This window comes from Bos mutus, chromosome 19 (genome assembly GCF_027580195.1).
Source record: "Bos mutus isolate GX-2022 chromosome 19, NWIPB_WYAK_1.1, whole genome shotgun sequence".
Lineage (NCBI taxonomy): Eukaryota > Metazoa > Chordata > Mammalia > Artiodactyla > Bovidae > Bos > Bos mutus.
Window position 1 is genome coordinate 51021224 of NC_091635.1, and position 21201 is coordinate 51042424.

The 21201-nt window shown below is 36.2% G+C and overlaps 1 protein-coding gene across 1 annotated transcript in view; it reads right to left on the reverse strand.

Annotated features, from left to right (window-relative positions):
- MED13 (mediator complex subunit 13) overlaps window positions 1-21201 on the reverse strand; it is a 97185-nt gene that overhangs the window by 62485 nt on the left and 13499 nt on the right. The window contains exons 4-8 of the mRNA XM_070390561.1: window positions 5864-6009; window positions 4823-5020; window positions 3224-3418; window positions 2506-2668; window positions 2146-2256 (exon numbers count right to left, since the gene is read on the reverse strand). Coding sequence (XP_070246662.1) covers window positions 2146-2256; window positions 2506-2668; window positions 3224-3418; window positions 4823-5020; window positions 5864-6009 — 813 coding nt within the window. The remainder of the gene's footprint in view (window positions 1-2145; window positions 2257-2505; window positions 2669-3223; window positions 3419-4822; window positions 5021-5863; window positions 6010-21201) is intronic.

Here is a 21201-nt window from a genome sequence, read left to right on the forward strand (position 1 = left end):
ATCTTTCAAAAAGAATAAAGCAAAGCCTAGGTTAGAAACTAAAACAGAAGAGCTGCTACCAAAACATGCCAATACAGGGAAAGAAAAGCCTAATTCCATTATGCATTCTAGTGGTCTTAAACCAGGGATTAGCTAACTTTTTCTGTAAAGGACCAGACGGTAAATATTTTAGGCTCTAGGAGTTATACAGTCACTCCTGTAACTAATCAACTCTGTAAAAGCAGCCACAGTTAGTACATGGATGAAAAGATGTGGCTCTGTCCCAATAAATTCTTATTTATGGACACAAAAATTTGAATTTCACATAACTTTCACAAAATATTTTCTATTTTTTTTTTCAAATATTTAAAACTGAAATCATTTCCGCTCACAGGCCATACCAACCACGTGAGCCAGATTTGGCCAACAGATCAGTTTGCCAACCCCTGGTCTCAGACAAAATAATGCACTGAATCCCTATGTTTCAAAACTAAGTTTGATTTTTCCCTCCAAGGTGAGTATAGCTTTTAACTATTTTAAACTGTTCAACAGGAACTAATCCATCTATATTTTTAATCCAATCTATCAACAACACAGGTGCATTTTTTTTGTTGTTCGCCCCCATCCCCACCTGCACTCCCAACCTGGCGCTTCCCTGATGGCTCAGTGGGTAAAGAATCTACCTGCAGTGCAGGAGACACAGGTTCCAACCGTCCCTGGGTCAGGAAGAATCCCTGGAGGAGGAAATGGCAACCCAGTCTAGTATTCTTGCCTGGAAAATTTCATAGAGGAACCTGGCAGACTTACAGTCCATGGGGTTGCAAAAGAGTCAGACATGACTGAGCACATGGCCCACCTCCATCCCACCCCCAGCATAGATGGATTTATTCAGGATAAGCAGAGAACAGCAATATGGGGTCTACAAACATGGTTAGCAAAGAGTGAGTTCCCTGTATGGCAAGGGAAGGCCAACACTTTGATAGAGGAATAAACGAGGGACAGGTACAGTAAACAGAGACCATGGTTTTTCGTTGGCCTCACCCTTGTTGGAAAGGAGAGGAGTGTTTCTTCTTTCTGTTGTGCTCTTTGATTGTCACACACAGTGTGAGAGCTCCCCCCATTCTGGTCAGAGCCAAGTTTTTAACGAGGTTGACAAATATTTTAAAATGTAGTCTTTAACCCAAAGAAATCTATATAAACATAAATTTAATCTATGCAAAAACACACCAGAACACTTGAAGGGGTGTCACTGTACTCAAAGCTAATATAAGAAAAACCCTGACCCTAACCTGCATGCCTCCTTCCCTCTGGCTCACAACCATGACAGTAAGAGGTGGCTGGTCAGTGCAGGAGACACAGGTTCCAACCAATAAATAAACCGTATTTATTCACAAGTCCTTGATTAGGGGGTGTCAGTGCCATTATTTGTTTACTCATCTGCAAAAGCATATGATCTGCCTTTAATCTGTAGACTAAAATAATAAACTCTTGGCAATACAATCTGCATCCCTTGATAACCAAACCTCATCCAAGTCCCTAAAGAATTCCATGTACATTCATTCTTCCACTGAGCTTTCAATCAATATAGTCTATTAGAAAGCCTGTATTTTTACAGCTTTGGTCCCTTGTTAATATTATTTTCTGAATCTTAGTTCAGCATTTCACCTACAGCTTGACCAAAGGGATGCTATAAGAAACTGCTGCACAAAACCCAATATTGTATTTACTATAAAAAAAATTGAGAAAAATTTTATCTAGTATATCATGCATCATCTTTTTTATGAGGACCCTTGGGAGAAATTTCTCAACCATAGTGCTATTTATGAACAGCTTTCTCAAGAGACTTGTGTTCCTCTTACCTTATAGATACTATATATTCCATAATTCAGTATAAAATTCTTTTAGGCTGTGAATTCAAGCTTTCACAGTCCAACTCTGGTAACTGTGTAAGAATCTATGACATACATTTTTATGTACTTCTATAATTAGCTCCATATTACTGAATTTTTATTTTCCTCAAATTTTTTTCTTTTGGGAAAAATCCTGACACTGTGTTTATATATTTTTACCTCAAACAAAGTGGGGCATAAGTATGCAATGGCGTAAGAAACTATCACACACATATATGTACTTACATCATTCAACTGGGGGAAAAAAAGTACTTACCTCAAACAGCTGCAATTTGTTCTTTGTGTGGCTTCAACAAAATCCCAGGATGCTACTTTATCAGCTGTCTCTTCTTCACACAGACCACCTGATGAAGCCGAATACTTCCTCCTAAAATTTGAAATTATATAATCTTTAGAATTCATAAAAATTTTTGTAAAATTGAATTAAGCATTAAAATTGAATTTTTTAAAATCAATTTTTTTGAATTAAAATCATAAGAATGATTTTATACTTATACTTTTTTTGAATTAAAATCATAAGAATGATTTTATACTTATACCACTTATACTTTCAAATCTCTTATCTGCAAGTAACTACCAACATGCAATTTTTAAACTTGAAGATGAAAATACATACTTGTTCTGTGCTCTGTTCATATTACATTCTTGCCAAACTCTATCCACCACATGATTTGCTAATTTTCTGGGTATCTTCCCACCATGATGGCTAGTACTATCTGAGCTGAAGCCATCAGATACTGAAGAAAATTTGATCCACTTCTGGGCAGACTGAGGATCAACTGAAAACAAAAAAAAATTGATTGTAGGAGAATAAAGGCAGGTTAAAAAGAGTATTACTTTGTTTTCTGTTTCTTTGATTTCTCATACAACTTGCTCCAGCCATCTGGTAAGCCTACTTACATTTTGAGGAAAAAAAGCAGGTCACTTCACTTAAAATACAAAAAGCAAAAAAATTTGAACAGGAGATGGGCAATGATGGTAGTATTATATTAATGTTAATTTCCTGACTTGGAAGATTAAATGGTAGTCATATAGAAGAGAGCCCTTAATTTTGGGAAACAGACTTAGTGCTTAGGCGTAATGAGGCATTATGTCTGTAGCTTGTTCTCAAATGGTTCAGAAAACGACCCATGTTAAGGAATATATGCATAGAGAGAGGGTGATGGAGCAAATATTAACAATTTGGGAATGTGAATGAGTAGAGCTTTTTGTAAGGTACTTGGCAAACACTTCAGTAAGTGTGAAATTATTTCAAAATAATTATTTTTAAGTGTTTATTATATTCAAGAGAACAGATTTACCACTAGAGCTAATAAAACAGATTAGTACAACACCTGTTTGGACTTCCTCAGGAGATGTAGGTGGTGTAAGAGTAACCGAAGACATAGCAGGATCTCTTGTGGAAGCAGGCACTTGGTGGACACCCAAGCAAGAAGCTGAACAGTGAGAGGATCCCACAGAGCTAGGAGTAGGAATGTCTGACTGAGGGACTAGAACAAAGCATGCTGGGTAGATCATTCGGACACCAGCTAAAAGGGGGGGAAAAGAGGAAAATCAATTACCTTTGGGTTTGTAATGGGATTTGTTTCACTCAAAAGTGCAATAATGGAAAAGCAGATACAAAATGATCACATTTGTTAAAATAAAAATACATTAACTATAAAATACATTTAGTGTATTTTTATAAATATACACTCTTTCTGGTAAAATGTTTTTCTGAAAAGAAACCACAAGAAGCTGGTGGTAGTGGTTACCCTTCGTGAGAGAGACTTAGAAGAAAGCAGCTTTCTTGTTTCACTTTTGGATTTTCTAACCATGAATGTGCATTACTTAAAAAAACTGTATTTGCAAATTTGATCAAATTTATTTTAAAACTTTAACAAAGGTAACTGGCACTAGAATTATGGACCTTTTTATTTTCTTCTTTATATATCTCTATCTGAAAAGTCTAATATATGTTATTGTGTTTTGTTCCTGTTTCTGACACAACTACTCTGATAATGTATTTACTGAAACTGAATACTGATACTCCTTCGATTAAAAAAACAAAGAAGGTAATCTTCATATAACATTACCATATGAATTCATTAAATACAATGCTGCAAACTTTAATCCCAATTATCTGCTCAACCATATATTCCCCACACTTCCCACATCTCTCTAAGGTGGAGTATACATCTGCACTCATTGTTAGGTTGGATGTGCACCTTGCTCTGGAATCTACATGCAGGTGACAAATGCCGTGACCCAACAAGAACTTCAGATACACTTGCAGGATCACTGCAGCCTCTCCTACTTTACGTCCTCTGCCTTCATATTAGCATGTCTCAAATATAGTTTACCTTGTTAACTTAGGTCCCTGAGGAGGAAGATGCATGTAATACAGCGTACCTAAGCAGAGTTGACCTGGACAGAGCTAATCAGCCACAAGGTCTTTAGGTATACATTTTCTGCCTTTCAAGTCATCAGAGGCGACAGTTTTACCAAACATTAAGATACTGCATCACACAGGCTGTCAACTTTCTCACCTCCAAATATTCTTCATTCACAATTATTTTCTTCTCATCTTTAGCATGCTTCCCTCTAGGTGGGTTATAGTTCCCTTCCCCAATGACTGACTTGGCCATATACTAGTTTTTACCTAATGGAATGTAAGCACATGCCACATATGTCATATCCTAGCAGAAGATTAAATATACTTAATATAGTTAGGCTCAGTTCCTATTATTCCTCTGTTCTTTTAAGAATATTATGTCCCAGATACTGGATATTCCTTGAACCTAGGTTGCAGAATGAAAAGATATAAGAAAGCCAAACCAAATGTTTGATATTAAAAGCCACTAAGATATTAAAGAGTTATATCATTCAGCAAAAGCTAACTAATACATATAGTCACACATTTCCCACTTAGGATTAATACTCAGAATCCGTACCAACAAGAACTTCTACTGCAGCTAAAGAATCATCTTCCCAATCCATATCTTCCTGTTTTTCTTCAGACATCTCCTTCAAACAAGATGAGATAGGATAGAACTGTTTCCATTCACCAATCAATTTTTTTGTAGCTGAATCGGACATCTTGAATGCCTGTCCTGTGAGAGTGCCATTTAGTCCAAATGGGCTTAAGATAACTAGAAACCCAAAACAGATATTAAGTAAGTAACTGAAGACAATTATACCAAATAAGATGACACTGAATAGTATGGCAAATAATTACGCAATTCAAACAAAGAAAAGGAAACCCATAATGATCAATTCCAGAGAAAATGAATTTACTGTACTTCATTAAGTGAAGATAAAGTATAACCCCGAGTTTATTATAAAACTTAAGATTCTGTCTACCCAAAAATCTCAGATGGATAGTTTCAACATAAACTGTGAATATTCGTATATCCTTCTATTTCTCTTGACTTTCCACTAAGAAAAAGCAATTTAAGGAAAAACAACATATAAGTCCTTATTATATACTGCCATATAAATTTTAAAAGAGCAAATAGGAAGCTTAGAACTAAAACAAGAACACACTGTCTTACAAAGAACACACTTGTAAGAACTCATAGTCCTTGCAAACAAATACTTTTTAATCATCAATCTTACAAAATTATTTCCTCTAGAGTTCAACCACTTTCATGGTATGAATTATATCAAAAGTCCTATGTACCTACATTAAACATGGCTTATGTGAACTGATACAAAAGATAACCTTGAATATATATAACATGTATACCATCTATAGCCTATTTAAAAGAACACTTTAAAATATGCTAACATTCATGTACAAGAACTTTTAAAAATAATATTTGCATTAAAAATTTATTTAATTGACGTAATACTCTAACAGGAAAGAAGTAAACTACATCAGAATCACCATTAGGCTAAAGACTGGGGGAAATCTCATTAATCTCTACCAATAAGATTTTTTTCTTGAAACAACAATAAAAAAATCAAGGAACTATACCCATAAAATAATCTACCTTGAAATGGGCTATTAGACTGTTGAGCAAGGGTGATATGTTCTTCACTAAGAAGGTATACAGGTTGATGTTGATTAATTTCCACACTGGTACAAACATTGCTGTCTCCATGCAAGAAAAAGGTGAAAGAGCAGGACAAGTGTTCACTAATAAAGAAGAAAAAATAGTATTTTAATAATGATTTATAGCCAAAAACAAAGTCAGTTTGCTTTTCTTTTTTAAGAAGTTACACCACAAAAATGCACATTCTCTTTAACCCCAAAATTCTACCTTATCACCTAAAGGGAAAAAAAGAAATCACAGATATAAGCAAAGATTTAGCTATAAGAAATGTTCTTCACAGCACTGTTTATAATAGGAAAAGCTGCAAAGAAAGGAACCAGTTAAACAAGTTAGGTACACCCACACATAATGATAACATAGCCACTAAAATAAATAAAGGAGGGGTAGTGCGTTTGATGGGAAAGGTAATAGTACAGTTTAGTATAGTTTCAATTTTTTTTTAAGGAAAAAAAGGTTATGTTGATGAAAAAAATCTATGCATACAACAGAATTAAAAATGATCTAATTTTTATTTCTCCCTTATTAAAAAATAAATGCAAACATATTTTCTCATATTATTTCTGAAACTAGGCTGAATGCAATTAATCAAGCAGCTAATGTGCTGCCCTCCCCCTCCCCAATGAATATTTTAAAGCAATGATCAGTGTTATAATTGAAGGTATTCTAGAATCAAAGTTACAAGCAAAATAGACCATCTTAGGAAATTTAGATATGACTGGGTATACAGATTGGAAAATGAAAGTTCCCAAGAGCAAAGTAGATATATCCATAAGGTAAAATTTAGAAAAGTCAAGTGGCCCAGAAGAGAATGAGATTATACACCAAGAAGAATTTACTCACCTTATTCCTTCTCCAAACACTTATCCTAAGGATCATCTTAAAGAACCAATTCTTTAAGCTATAACCATTAATAAGCTTGAAATCTACTGTATACATCTATAAACCCCTTGAATTTTTTCTGGACTAGACAAGGGTATAATAAATTAAGTTACAGTAAAAGTAATTACTGTATTTTCCCCATCCCAGTAGCTTTTGTTGTTAAATTATTTTCAGGATAATTTTGAATTTACAGAAAAGTTACAAACATAGGAAGTCCCCATATACCCTTCACTCAGTTTTCCTTAACGTCTTACATAGCCATGCTTCATTGGTCAAACAAGCAATTAACACTGGCACATTACTACAACAAACTCCAGTTTTTTATTTGTTCACCAGAGTTTTCCACTAATATCCTTTTTCTGTTCCAGAATCAAATCCAAGATATCACAATGCATTTACCCAATTATTTTTTTGCTTTAGCTGTATTGAGATTTAAGTGATAACTACAGGAAATAAAATTATTTATATTATTTAAAAATAAATTAAGCTCATTTCTTCTGATTAAAAAACCTAAGTCCTTTGGAATAACTATGGTTGGGTAATTACAAAGACTATAGACATTTGCTTATATTCAGACATAAACGCACTCTATATTAAACAACCAAGTAAAGAAAAGTGTTACTCCTTTTATTAAAAAAGTGTTTTGTAGCAAACCACATGACACTATGTTAATCTCAATCATTTAATTACAGCTATGCTAAGTGATACAACAAAAATTATGCACAGGATACTAAAAGACTGTCTTAACAAGACCTAAATCATGAAAATAAACTTATATACATACATTATATATATATAATTCCTAAGGGAAAAAGAATCACACTTGGGTAACGCCATAAAAGTTATTACGTCCTATGATACCTTTTATCAGCCTATCCCCCCCATAACTCTTATTTCTCCAATTTCATTTCTTACTTATTGTTCTCTAATACTTCCCCCTTTTCCCTCAATTGACCCCTCTGCTGTTTCTTAAACACATCAGGCCTTTGTACCTGTTATTCCATCTGGAACACTCTAGATAGCTATACTCACCTTCACCAACCTCTCTCAGATTTTTAAACACCTTTTAAGTGAGGTCTTCACTGATCACCCTCCTTTAAATTGTTCTTCTGGGATTTGTTTTGGCTTAAGAAATAATCAAAATCTAACTTATTACACAGTTTATTTCTTATAGTCACCAAGAATGTAAGCTCTGCTGGAGAAGGAATATATTTCCTTCATATAATGTTGTATCCCTGTATTGATAGAACAGGTCCTTGACTCATAGTACTAAATACTGTAGAATAAAATCCATATTTGATCTTTTTTTTCCCCTAACCATTCTCCTTTTCTTATCAAATCTGCAGAGTTGTGCAAGCAAGATATCATCTCCAATTTTTCAATTTCTCCAAACTTCCTACCTTCAACTAATCCATCACTAATTCCTACTGATTCCAGTTCTTAGATAATTTTTTTGTTGTCTTTTTAAGGTCTGAGTAGTTGTTAAAATCTCTAATTTACCTTTCTTTACAACACTGCCAGCGATCTAAAAATTAATTCTAATCATGCAACTGGGAGGCTCAAAATCAATAGTTTTCCAATGCCTTCAGGACTAAGTCAAAAAACCCCTAAAACCTTATCACAGCACTTTAGATCTTCCACAATCTGACCCTTGCACTAAACTCTCTAGACCAAGATCACTTAATCCACCAAGAATTACCCCTTTGTTTAGATACCTCACATAAGGAGAATCATACAATATTTGCCTTTTTGTGACTGGCTTCTTTCACTTAGCATAATGTCCACAAGGTTCATCCACAGTGTAGCAGATGACAGGATTTCTTCCCTTTTAAAGGATGAACAATAATTCACTGTATGTTTATAACACATTTTGCTTAGCCATCATCCATCAATGGATATTCGCGTTGGTTCTACCCCTTGGCTATTAAGAATGCTGCTGCTATGAACATGGATGTGCAAAATGTCTTCAAAATCCTGCTTTCAATTATTCTGGATACACACTCCGAAGAAGGTCTGATGGATCATATGGTATTTTGTTTTCAATTTTTGGAGCAATCACGTAACATTTTCCACAGTGACTATACTATTTTACAATCTCACTAATCATGCATAAGGGTTCCAATTTCTCTATCCTTAGTAACATCTGCTATTCTTTATTTCAATAGTAGCCACCTAATATGTTTTTGGGCTTTTCTTGTGGCTCAGCTTGTAAAGAATCCACCTGCAATGTGGGAGACCTGGGTTAGATCTCTAGGTTGGGAAGATACCCTGGAGAAGAGAAAGGCTACCCAATCCAATATTCTGGCCTGGAGAATTCCATGGACTACAGTCCATGGGGTCACAAAGAGTCGGACACAACTGAATGACTTCCACGTTTTTATTTGTATTTCTGCGATTAGTGATACTGAGTAACTTTTTTTTTAAGATTTATTTATTATATTTTTGGCTGTGCTGGGTCTTTGTTGCTGCACATGGGTTTTTTCTAGTTTCACAAAAGAAGGCTACTCTCTAGTTGTGGTGCATGCTTTTTATTGCGGTGGCTTCTCTTGTTACGGAGCACAGACTCTAAGCGTGCAGACTTCAGTAGTTGCAACTCACGGGCTCAGCTGCCTCACAGCATGGATCCTCTCAGAACAGGGATAGAACCGTGCCCTCTGCATTGGCAGGCGGCCTCTGGATCACCAGGGAAGTCCTGAACATCTTGTCTTATGCTTATTGACCATTTATATATAGTCTTTGAAGAAATATCTATTGAAGTATTTTTCCCATTTTTTAATTGGGTTATTTGATATTTTGTAGAGTTGTAGTTCAGTTCAGTTGCTCAGTCGTGTCCGATTCTTTGCGACCCCATGAATCGCAGCACGCCAGGCCTCCCTGTCCATCACCAACTCCCGAAGTTCACCCAAACTCATGTCCATCAAGTCAGTGATGCCATCCAGCCATCTCATCCTCTGCCATCCCTCCCAGCATCAGGGTCTTTTCCAATGAGTCAACTCTTTGCATGAGGTGGCCAAAGTATTGGAGTTTCAGGTTCAGCATCGGTCCTTCCAATCTTTATAATGCTGGCTATTAACACCTTAGCAGATACATGATTGCAAATATTCTCTCCAATCCATAATGCAAAAAAAAATTTAGGTTGGATATAGTCCCATTTGTCTATTTTTGCTTTTGTTGCCTATGTTTTTGTGCCATAACCATAAAATCACTGCCAAATCCAGTGACATGAAGTTTTTCCAATATTTTTTTTCTAGGAGCTTTATAGTTTTAGGTCTTACATTTAGGTTTTTAATTAATTTTAAGTTATTTTTTGTATATAGTATAAGATAAGGGTCCAAGTTCATTCTTTTACATGTGAATACTTGTTTTCCCAACACTGTTTTTTGAAGAGAATGTCCTTTCCCCACTGAGTGGTCCTGGCACACTTGTCAAAGGTCATTTGAACATATACACAAGAATTTATCTCTGAACTTTCTATTCTCTCCCATTGGTTTACATGTTTGTCTTTATGCCAGTACCATACTGTTTTGATTACTGTAGCTCTGTAATGTTTTGTTCATTCCTCCCTTTATCCAGACTTTGTAGTTCTTCCTATTAGAGGTGAAATATACTTCTCCAACCCTTGAATCAGGCTCGCTTTGTGACTTGCTTTGGCCAAGCAGAAGGTTGAAGAATACTTATATATTTCACATATAATTTAGCTTGTCCTCTGGTGCTTCTATCATCACAAGAATATGCCCTGACTGGTTCACTGGTCGAAAGAGGGATGAGAATCATACAAAATACACCTCTACTCATACTACAGTTTACAGTGACTAGATTGACTAACTCCTAGCTGACCTGCAGGTACACTAGTGAGAATACGTAACTGTTTTAAATCCCTGTGTTTTGGGGTGGTTAATTACACAGCCATACCTGATATAAAACTGGCACCAAAGGTGAGGCACTACCATAAGAAAAACCTAAACATGTGGCATTCATTTTTGAGATCAGAGAATTGGTAGCAAAGAATACAAACACTGAAAAACAGTCAGGAAAATGGGAACCTATGTTAATATAATACATGAATACTTCACAGAACCGTTGCCTGAAATAATCTGGAATGCAGAAAACATGCCTAAGTGAACTTACTGCAGGGCTGGAAAATAAGTTTCCCAACAAAGCAATAATGTGGACTATGTTACAACACAGCTCAAGAAAATACCAAATCAAGAGCGTGAATCTCAGGAACTTCCCTGATAGTCCAGTGGTTAAGAATCTGTTTTCCAATACAGGGAATGAGGGTTCAATCCCTGGTCGGGGAAATAAATCCCACATGCCACAGGGCAACTAACCCTGCGCACCGCAACTTGAGAGTCCCTGTGCTACAACAAGAGAAGCCCTTGTGCCACAAAAAAGACCCAGCATAATTAAAAAAAAAAAAGTGTGTAAAATCTCAGACCCTCTTGTTAATACCAAACGCTACTCTTAATACCAGCTGAAACACTGGGATTTTTTAACAGATTTTTTTAAGGCAATGAATTGAAACACAATTCAAATATACTTCAATTAAAAAAATACATTAGAATGACAATTCAGGTCCTCTGTGCCTATGGAGACAAGGCTAACTTGAATAAATGCAAAACTACTGGCTTGCTAAAAAATAATTTTGGATTTTTTAATTAACTACCATTGCTATAAATAAGGACTGAGCAAAATGTGCATTTCTTCTTCTGAAAGCGGGACTACTAAAATCAACTTGTTAAAAATTCAACACCTTTGTGAAATAACAAAAGTATTTTTCCTACTCCTAAATAAACTATTTCTTTGTAACACAATTAACCACTTTTTAACAGTTTTACTAAAGAAATCTTTACCACCTTCCTTTTAAAACTTACTGATATCTGTAAAACAATTATCCTTCAATTAAAAAATAAATTAGAAATAGAACAAAGTGATAAAAAGGTGCTGGCAAATCATTACGGACATGAGCCACATGACCTGGTGTATAATAAATGCTCAGCAAAATTTACTGTGTTGAAGTTCTACATGGTAATGGCTTCTTTCTATGTAATACGTACTTTGTTATTGTCAAATCTCAACTTTTTTTTCTTACTATCTTTTAATTATTATCTAGGCCCTGCTGCTGCTGCTGCCAAGTCGCTTCAGTCGTGTCCAACTCTGTGCGACCCCATAGACAGCAGCCCCTACTTCTCTTTAATTATCTTTCTAAAGCTATTTTTATTAGATTTAATTCAAATGTAAAAATTTGTACTAGGAAAACATACTAAAATGCGATCATGTTGGAACTGTTTTCTCTTTAATCATATGTTTTCATATCTGGAAAGATAAAAGAACTCTTAGAAGGGTTGCTTTCAGAAACAGAGTATTGGTGGAAAAGCAGACTTTCACTAATTAATTAGTTCAGCAAATATTTAATAAAGCACACATTATGTGTTAGACACCATGCAAAGTGTAGGCTACGCAGAGGTGACCAAGACAGAAAGAGTCCCTGTCTTCATGAATTTCACAACCTAATGGAAGAGGCAGGCATTTTATGTGCACACACATAAACACACATAACCTATACATGCGTTCGTACATATACATATTTATTTACTTAAAAGACTGTAATGAATGATACAAAAGAAAAGGATGTTAAGAGAGAACTCACTAGAGGGAACTAATTTAATTTGGATGGAAGGCGGTTTAGGAAGAGTGATCTTTGTGCTGAAATTTGAAAGATGAAATCAGTTTACAGGTCAAGAAGTAGAGGAAAACATTCCAGATAGAGCAACCAGCAGGTCCAAAAGCCCTGGGGCAGGAAGGATTTTGGCTTACTGGAAGAATTGAAGATCAGTATCAACTGGAGTATAGACAGGAGCAAAAAACTGGGATTAAGATGGAAGAGGAACAAGCAGGTCAGAATATACAGAACGAGGCAGTTTGAATTTTGTGCTAAAGTGCAAGGGGAAATTATTGAAGGATTTTTAATCAGAGGAATGATAGTATCTGATTTTTTTTGTTTTTACTTGGGACATCTCACCAGCTATTAGAGAAGAGAATCCACAGGATATGTGTGCATGTGTACACGCTCAATCGTTAAGTCCGACACCTTGCAACGCCATGTACTGTAACCCTTGAGGCTCTTCTGTCCACAGAATTTTCCTGGCAAGAATAATGGAGTGGGTTGCCATTTCCTCCTCTAAGGGATCTTCCCAACCCAGGGGTTGAAACTGTCTCTCTTGCGTCTCCTGCATTGCCAAACAGATTCTTGACCACTGAGCCACCAGGACCTAGAGCAATAACAGCCCAGGTGAGAGACAGTGGTGACTTGGACTAGGGTAGTGACAGTAGAAATGGACAGAAGTGGGCACATCTACAATGTGTTTGGGAATTTGGTGATGGATTTTATAGGGGAACCAGGAGGTCCCTAGAATTAAAGCAGTATCTGATGACATGAGCCTCAGGGTACAGCATACAGATGTCTAGAGAAGGAGCAAGTTTGGGGTAAAGATCAAGAAATCAGTTTTTGGACAAAGTAACTTTTATGATGTGGTGGAGGTTTGGGTTTATAGTATAAATCTGGGGATTATCAGGGTGGATGGTATTTACATCTTTGTGAATGAATGTGATCACCTAGAGAGGGAATGTTGAGAAACAGAGGGAACTGGCCCTAGGGAGCTCTAAAAACTGCAGCTTTAGTATAATAGAAGACACTCACAATCGGGACCAAGAAAGAACAGCCTGAGTGTCAGAAGAAGACATTGAGAAGAATGGATGCTGTGAAAGCAAAAAGCGTTTCAGTAAGAATTACGCCCATTCTTGTACAGCTGGAGTATGCGCTTGTGCATGTGTGCATGCTCATTTGCTTTAGTCATGTCCAATCCTCAAACTACCGCACAACTGCACTCATCTCACACGCTAGTCAAGTAATGCTCAGAGTTCTCCAAGCCAGGCTTCAGCAAAACGTGAACCGTGAACTTCCAGATGTTCAAGCTGGTTTTAGAAAAGGCAGAGGAACCAGAGATCAAATTGCCAACTAGAGAGTTCCAGAAAAACATCTATTTCTGCTTTATTGACTATGCCAAAGCCTTTGACTGTATGGATCACAATAAACTATAAAAAATTCTGAAAGAGATGGGAATACCAGAGCACCTGACCTGCCTCTTGAGAAACCTACATGCAGGTCAGGAAGCAACAGTAAGAACTGGACATGGAACAACAGACTGGTTCCAAATAGGAAAAGGAGTACATCAAGGCTGTATATTGTCACCCTGCTTATTTTACTTACATGCAGAGTATATCATGAGAAATGCTGGGCTGGAAGAAGCACAAGCTGGAATCAAGACTGCCAGGAGAAATATCAATAACCTAATAAGATATGCAGATGACACCACCCTTACAGCAGAAAGTGAAGAGGAACTAAAAAGCCTCTTGATGAAAGCGAAAGTGGAGAGTGAGAAAGTTGGCTTAAAGCTCAACATTCAGAAAATGAAGATCATGGCATCTGGTCCCATCACTTCATGGGAAATAGATGGGGAGATAGTGGAAACAGTGTCAGACTTTATCTTTCTGGGCTCCAAAATCACTACAGATGGTGACTGCAGCCATGAAATTAAAAGACGCTTACTCCTTGGAAGTAAAGTTATGACCAACTTAGATAGCATATTCAAAAGCAGAGATATTACTTTACCAACAAAGGTCTGTCTAGTCAAGGCTATGGTTTTTCCAGTGGTCATGTATGGATGTGAGAGTTGGACTGTGAAGAAAGCTGAGCGCCGAAGAACTGATGCTTTTGAACTGTGGTGTTGAAGAAGACTCTTGATAGTCCCTTGGACTGCAAGGAGATCCAAACAGTCCATTCTGAAGGAGATCAGCCCTGGGATTTCTTTGGAAGGAATGATGCTAAAGTTGAAACTCCAGTACTTTGGCCACCTCATGCAAAGAGTTGACTCACTGGAAAAGACTCTGATGCTGGGAGGGATTGGGGGCAGGAGGAGAGGCGGACGACAGAGGATGAGATGGCTGGATGGCATCACTGACTTAATGGACATGAGTCTGGGTGAACTCCGGGAGTTGGTGATGGACAGGGAGGCACGGCATGCTGCGATTCATGAGGTCGCAAAGAGTCGGACATGACTGAGCGACTGAACTGAATTGAACTGAATCCTTTGTGACCCCAGGGATTGTAGCCCACCAGATTCCTGTCCATGGGATTCTCCAGGCAAGAATACTGGGGTGGGTAGCCATGTCCTTCTCCAGGGAACATCAGGATTTTTTAAAAATTACTCACAAGCCGCCATACATTTTCCTCAAAGAATGTATCTAAAGTAAACAAATATACGCAACCAATCCCATTACTAGATGTGGGAATGCTTACAAAGCCATATTTACACTTTTCTTTCTAGTGACCTCTTTTCTGACAAAATTATTCTATAACTGTTAAGGGGTACAGAAAGTATATATACATAACATCATTTCTAAATATTTTTTCTAGGTATTTTTATCTTAGCAAGCCAATAGTGTTCAGAGAAGGTTATGCCCATTATACATTGCTTGTTGTTTAAGTACTAAGTCATGTCTGACTCTTTTGCAATGCTGTGGACTGTAGCCCTCCAGGTTCCTCTGTCTGTGGGATTTCCCAGGCAAGAATACTGGTTTGGGTTGCATTTCCTTCACCAAGGGATCTTTCCAACCCAGGGATCAAACTTGCCTCTCCTGAATGGCAGGTGGATTCTTTACCACTGAGCCATCTGGGACCCCAATTATATGTACTGACATAAAACAAGCAGAAATGAACTTTCAAAGCATCTCTCTCCAAACAGTGGATAAAAGATGTGGTTAAAAAAAAATTAAGAAAATTTCATATTAAACTAGTTAGAATGAATATATATATAGTTTTTAACATTATAACTCTATACAGTTTTTTCAGAAAACATTAAAAGATAAATTTTGCCGACAAAAAACTAAGAATTTAAAGGGGCATAACTAAAAATTCTCTATGTCAAGGGAAACATTTACTAAGGAAGTGACTCAAGTAATAATAATCTACACATAGGTAAACTGCAATTTGATTAAGTTTAAGGTAAGTATGCTATAGAAATCATCACGAATGCTGTGTGCTTAATCAATAATTCAACAGCAGATTCCAAAAGCTAAATTGCAAACACTTTTAAGAACGTCTGCAAGTTTAAGCAACAACCTAGAACAGTCCATTGTTCCTTATTTTTAATGTTCATTTGGCTGCCTGGGGTCTTGGTTGCAGCACGCAGGATCTTCGTTGACATCATTTGGGATCCTTAGTTGTAGCACATGGGGCTCAGTAGTTGTGGGGCACAGGCTCAGTTGCTCCGTGGCATGTGGAATCTTTCAGACCAGAGTTCAAACCTGTGTCCTCTGCATTGCAAGGTAGATTCTTAACCAGTGGACCACCAGGGAAGTTCATAGTCTTTATCTTTAAAAGACAAAGAGGCTTGGAGGTATTTTATATCCTCATATTTAATCAGTGAACTATAGTTAAAACTACAGCTTTCAACTGTTTCATTTCATACATAAAATATTAAAAGAAAATAAACTCTCCATTCCTACTCTCTGTACAACCCTACTAAACAGCAAGCTCTCAATTCCAGTTGCCTATTTTAGGAAAAACATCACACCATATACTGCTATGTTTCCTATACACACTGATCTAGTTGTAATAGAAAATGGTTTAAAATAAACCAAGTTTGTGCATGTATAGGAGGAAAACAACTAAAAATTCTAAATATGGGATAAATTTTCTCAAATTCTTACACAAGTACACCTTGCTTTCCTGTGCTTCACAGACAACTGAGGGCTTTACAAATCGAAGGTGTGTGACAACCTGGCACTGAGCAAGTCTGCTGGCACCATTTTCTCAACAGCGTATATTCACTTCATGTCTGTGTGTCACATTTTGGTAATTTTCACATTTCAAACTTTTTCATAATTATTATACTTGGTATGGTGATCTGTGGTAAGTGATCTTTGATGTTACTATTGCAAAAAGATTATGACTTGCTGAAGGTACAGAGAATAGTTAGCATTTTTTAGTAATAAAGTAAGTTACGTACACTGTTTTCTACAAATATTGCTACTGTATACTTAATAGACTACAGTTAGTGTAAACGTAACTTTTATACGCACTGGAAACCAAATAATTCCCTGTGACCCAATTTATTATGATGTGTGCTTTACTGTGGTGCTATAGAATAATAAGATTCAACACAATCACAATAAAAATTGAGCAGTTATTTTGCAGATACTGACAAAATGACTCTAAGGTTTATGTGCTGTGCTGAGCTTAGTCGTGTCCGACTCTTGGCGACCCCATGGACCCCTACCAGGCTCCTCTGTCCATGGGGATTCTCCAGGCAAGAATACTGGCATGGGTTGCCATGCCCTCCTCCAGGGGATCTTCCCAATCCAAGGATCAACCCAGGATTCTTTGCCATCTGAGCCACCAGGGAAGCCTAGCAATAGTGGAGTGGGTAGCCTATTCCTTCTCCAGAGATCTTCATCTTCCCAATCCAGGAATGGAACCAGGGTCTCCTGCTTTGCAGGCAGGTTCTTTACCAGCTGAGCTACCAGGGAAGCAATTATCTCCAAGGTATACCTATATTAAAGGTAATCTAGTCAGAAAGTATTATAGGCCAAAGTGAATGTTAGGTAATACCACCATACTAAATTCGCAATGGCTTGTCTTTTGAGGAGAGAGATCATTTTACAACACCACTTCATTTTTAGTACTCAGCACTTAGAAAAGTGGAGTTAAAACAAATATGTGCAACTACAATAAGAATCCAAGGCACTGTTAAGTACCATAAAGTATTATGGAGAATAAAACTGCTCTCCAGGAGCTTTTACTATAACAACCAAAGCAAAAAGTTAAGAATAAGGCATAATTTTACAGATGAAACCTGGACAGATAATCTGTTGTAGAAAAATGTTAAGTACTGAAATTAAACAAAAGATTATTTATTTCTAAGACATAAATTGAAAATATGCTTATAGATTAAAGTCAGCTGTTCTAATATTGTAACAGGTAAGTATACTGCTTTAGGAAGTGCTGTATTCTTAGCACTTCTGTTAGGCAGGTACAGAAAGATGATATCCCATTTTGCTGGTAGGGAATTCAAGACACAAAGAAGTTAACTGACTTGTCTTAAAATCATAAACCTATTTAAAGGGAGTGTTGAGTTAAAGTTCTAGTCATCCTAACAATCAATTAAAAATGGGCAAAGGATTTTAACAGACATTTAAGAAGATACACAGCTACCCAACAGGTGAAAAGATGCTCAACATCACTAGTCATTTAGAAAATGCAAATTAAAATGACAATGAGATAACTACTTCACATCCATAAGGATGGCTGCTATTTTTTAAAAAATGAAGTGTTGGTGAAGATGTGTAGAAACTGCAATCCTCCTACACTGCTCGCTGGAATATAAAATGGGGCAGCCACAGTGGAAAAGACTTTAGCGATTCCTCAAAAAATAAATTAAAATAGAATTACTGTATGCCCTAGCAAATCTACTTCTTGTATGTTTCCAAAAGAACTGAAAGCAAGGACTTGAATAGGTATTTGTATACTAATATTTATAGCAGCATTATTCACAATAGACAAAAAGTAGAAACAACCCAAATGTCAACTGACAGATGAGTAGATAAACAAGATGTGGTATAAAAATACAATGGAAAATTACTCAGTCTTAAAAAGAAATGGGGACTTCCCTGATGGTCCAGTGGCTGACTCCACACTCCCAATTCAGGGCCTAGGTTCAATCCCTGGTTTGGGAACTAGATCCAACAAGCCGCATGCTGCAACTAAAGATCCCGAATGCTGCAACTAAGACCCAGAACAGTCAAATAAAGAAATATGTAAATATTTTTCTAAAGAGAAATGAAAGTGCATGCTACAACCTGGATAAGAACCTTGAGAACATGGTGCTAAGTGAAATAAGCCAGACACTAAAGGACAAATACCTTTTGATTTCACTTATGTAAGGTATCTAGAACAGTCAAATTCATAGAGACAAAAAGTAGAATGGTAGTTACCTGGGGCTGTGAGGGGGAGAAATAGGGAGTCATTAATCAATGGGCAAATTTTCAGCCTGGAATGATGAAAAATTTCTGTAGATAGCGTGATGGCTGTGCAACAGTATGAATGTAATTAATGTTACTGTACCATACACTTAAAAAATGGCTAAAATGGTAACTTGTGTTGTTTATATTATACTACACACACAAAAAAAGAATCCTAGTCATCCTAATTCAAGATTTTTATTTCATTGATTAAATAGTTTTCAAACCTATCTTTCATTAGAATCACACAGAGATCTTTTATAAATTCCAAACCCTACACCACATTCTCAGGTTAATACACAGATTATGTTTTTATTCTCTCAAGGTGATTCCATATCCAGACAAGTTTGGACCAGACCACTGCATTAATCTATACTTCTGTAGCCCTCAAAGTGATTCTTTAAATTCCTTAAATTTATAGGTACAATTTCAATATCAAATATCCTTACCATACATATCTCAATGAACAACAGATGTATATTAAAATCCAAAATATAACACCTTTATCTGTAAATTTTATATACTTCAGCTCACTTAGTGAACACATTACTTACATTATATAGTAAAGAATATTCAGAAAGCAATGACATTATTTTGGTTTACAACTTCAAGTGCTCAGCAAATATAGCATCTCCCTAATATTTTTAAGTCTTCTGTTTTACTATTTTCTATAACTTTAAAAAGATGTAGGTTAAGACCTCCCTGGTGGGCTAATGCAGATCATGTGATGTGGGTTCAATCTCTGGTCAGGGAACTAAGATCCCACAATGTTGTGTGACACAGCTAAAAGATTTTTTTAAATAATAAAAAATAAATAAAATAATAACACGTAGGTACAGGAGATACAGCGATCTACAGGGCACACTCTGTCTCATATTTTTTCATGCCCTATAATCCAGCTCCAATACCTGCAAGATGAATGAATTCCAAGAAGTTCCTTAACCTCCCTATTCTTCAGATTTAACAACTGTAAAACTGGACTAACAGGTCTGTTTTGAAAACTGATTTAACACCTATTAAGCCCTAATTTCAAACACGGCCTGGTCAGTTATGCTTATGCAAAGGTTTCTCATTCCCTTCAGAAAAACAAAATTTCTCTATTATCATTCAAATCTAAAACCAACAGTTCAAAAGGACAGATTTGTATGAATCTCTAAGAATCACAGTAAGAAATGACAGTAAGAAAAGCTTAATGGGAAGGAAAAAAGAGAGAAAAAAGTCTTTCCTAGCCCTGAATTTTTCTCAAAAATGTTTCTAGAAAGCATGAGAATGGGGAAAACTGACCATGCAAATCCTAATGACTCAAACATCACAGAGAGATTTCATTAGGTCTTAAGTACTATTATATCATCACTGAGGACTTCAGAATAATCTTGATGATGGACATTAATGATAGACTAAGCTAAGAGGAGGAAAAATAAGACAGTAACCAGGCCCAACTTAGCAAATAAAGGACATCTTGACAGAAGTTGGAAGTTCCCCTATTTTTGAGTCTCAAGTACAATCCCAATTTAGCATACAATTCCAAGAGGGTTCATCACCACTGATGCAAACCAATATACACATGACTATCAAGCACTTGTAAATGTGGACAGATCCCATTGAGATGTACTCTAAAGAACGAAATGCATATTAGATTTCAAAGACCTAGTTTTAAAAAAGTAAACTACCTCATTAATATCATTTGCATATGCAATTACATACTGAAATATTTTAGATATATTGGGTTAAATATATGAAAATCAATTTCACTTTTTAAAAAACTTTCTTTAATGTGCCTACTGCAAGATTTTAAAATACATATGTGACTCATATTGTATTTCTATTAGACAGTGCCATCTTAGAAGACAAGAAGAAAAGAATTGAGTCCTGAGAAAACATAATAGCTTCCGTAGGAGTTAAGTTTTCAAAGGTATTGAGGAACCCAACCAAAGGATATCCCAAAGCTATACAAAACGGCTACTTAATAAGCCACCTTAAATCTTGTGGTGCTTCTATTTAAATAAGATGGAGTTGAAGGGACTGTGTAAAAGCCACAGGTGTATGAAAGAAGACAAAGCTTTACGAGTGAAGTTTAAAGTAGTCTTTCAGTTACTGCCCAACCCCTCCAAAAAAAACAAAAATAAAAACACCCTTAACTGATTTCTTTAGTGATGCTAAGGCATTATTTTAAGTGTAAAGGCTCTGGTGTAAGCAATATCATCCAAAAGAACTTATGCAATACAATAACCAGCACTCGTAAGAGTATTAGAAATGTGGTTTAGACAACTGAGGAACTGAATTTTTATTTTTTCAATTTACTGAAATTTAAATAG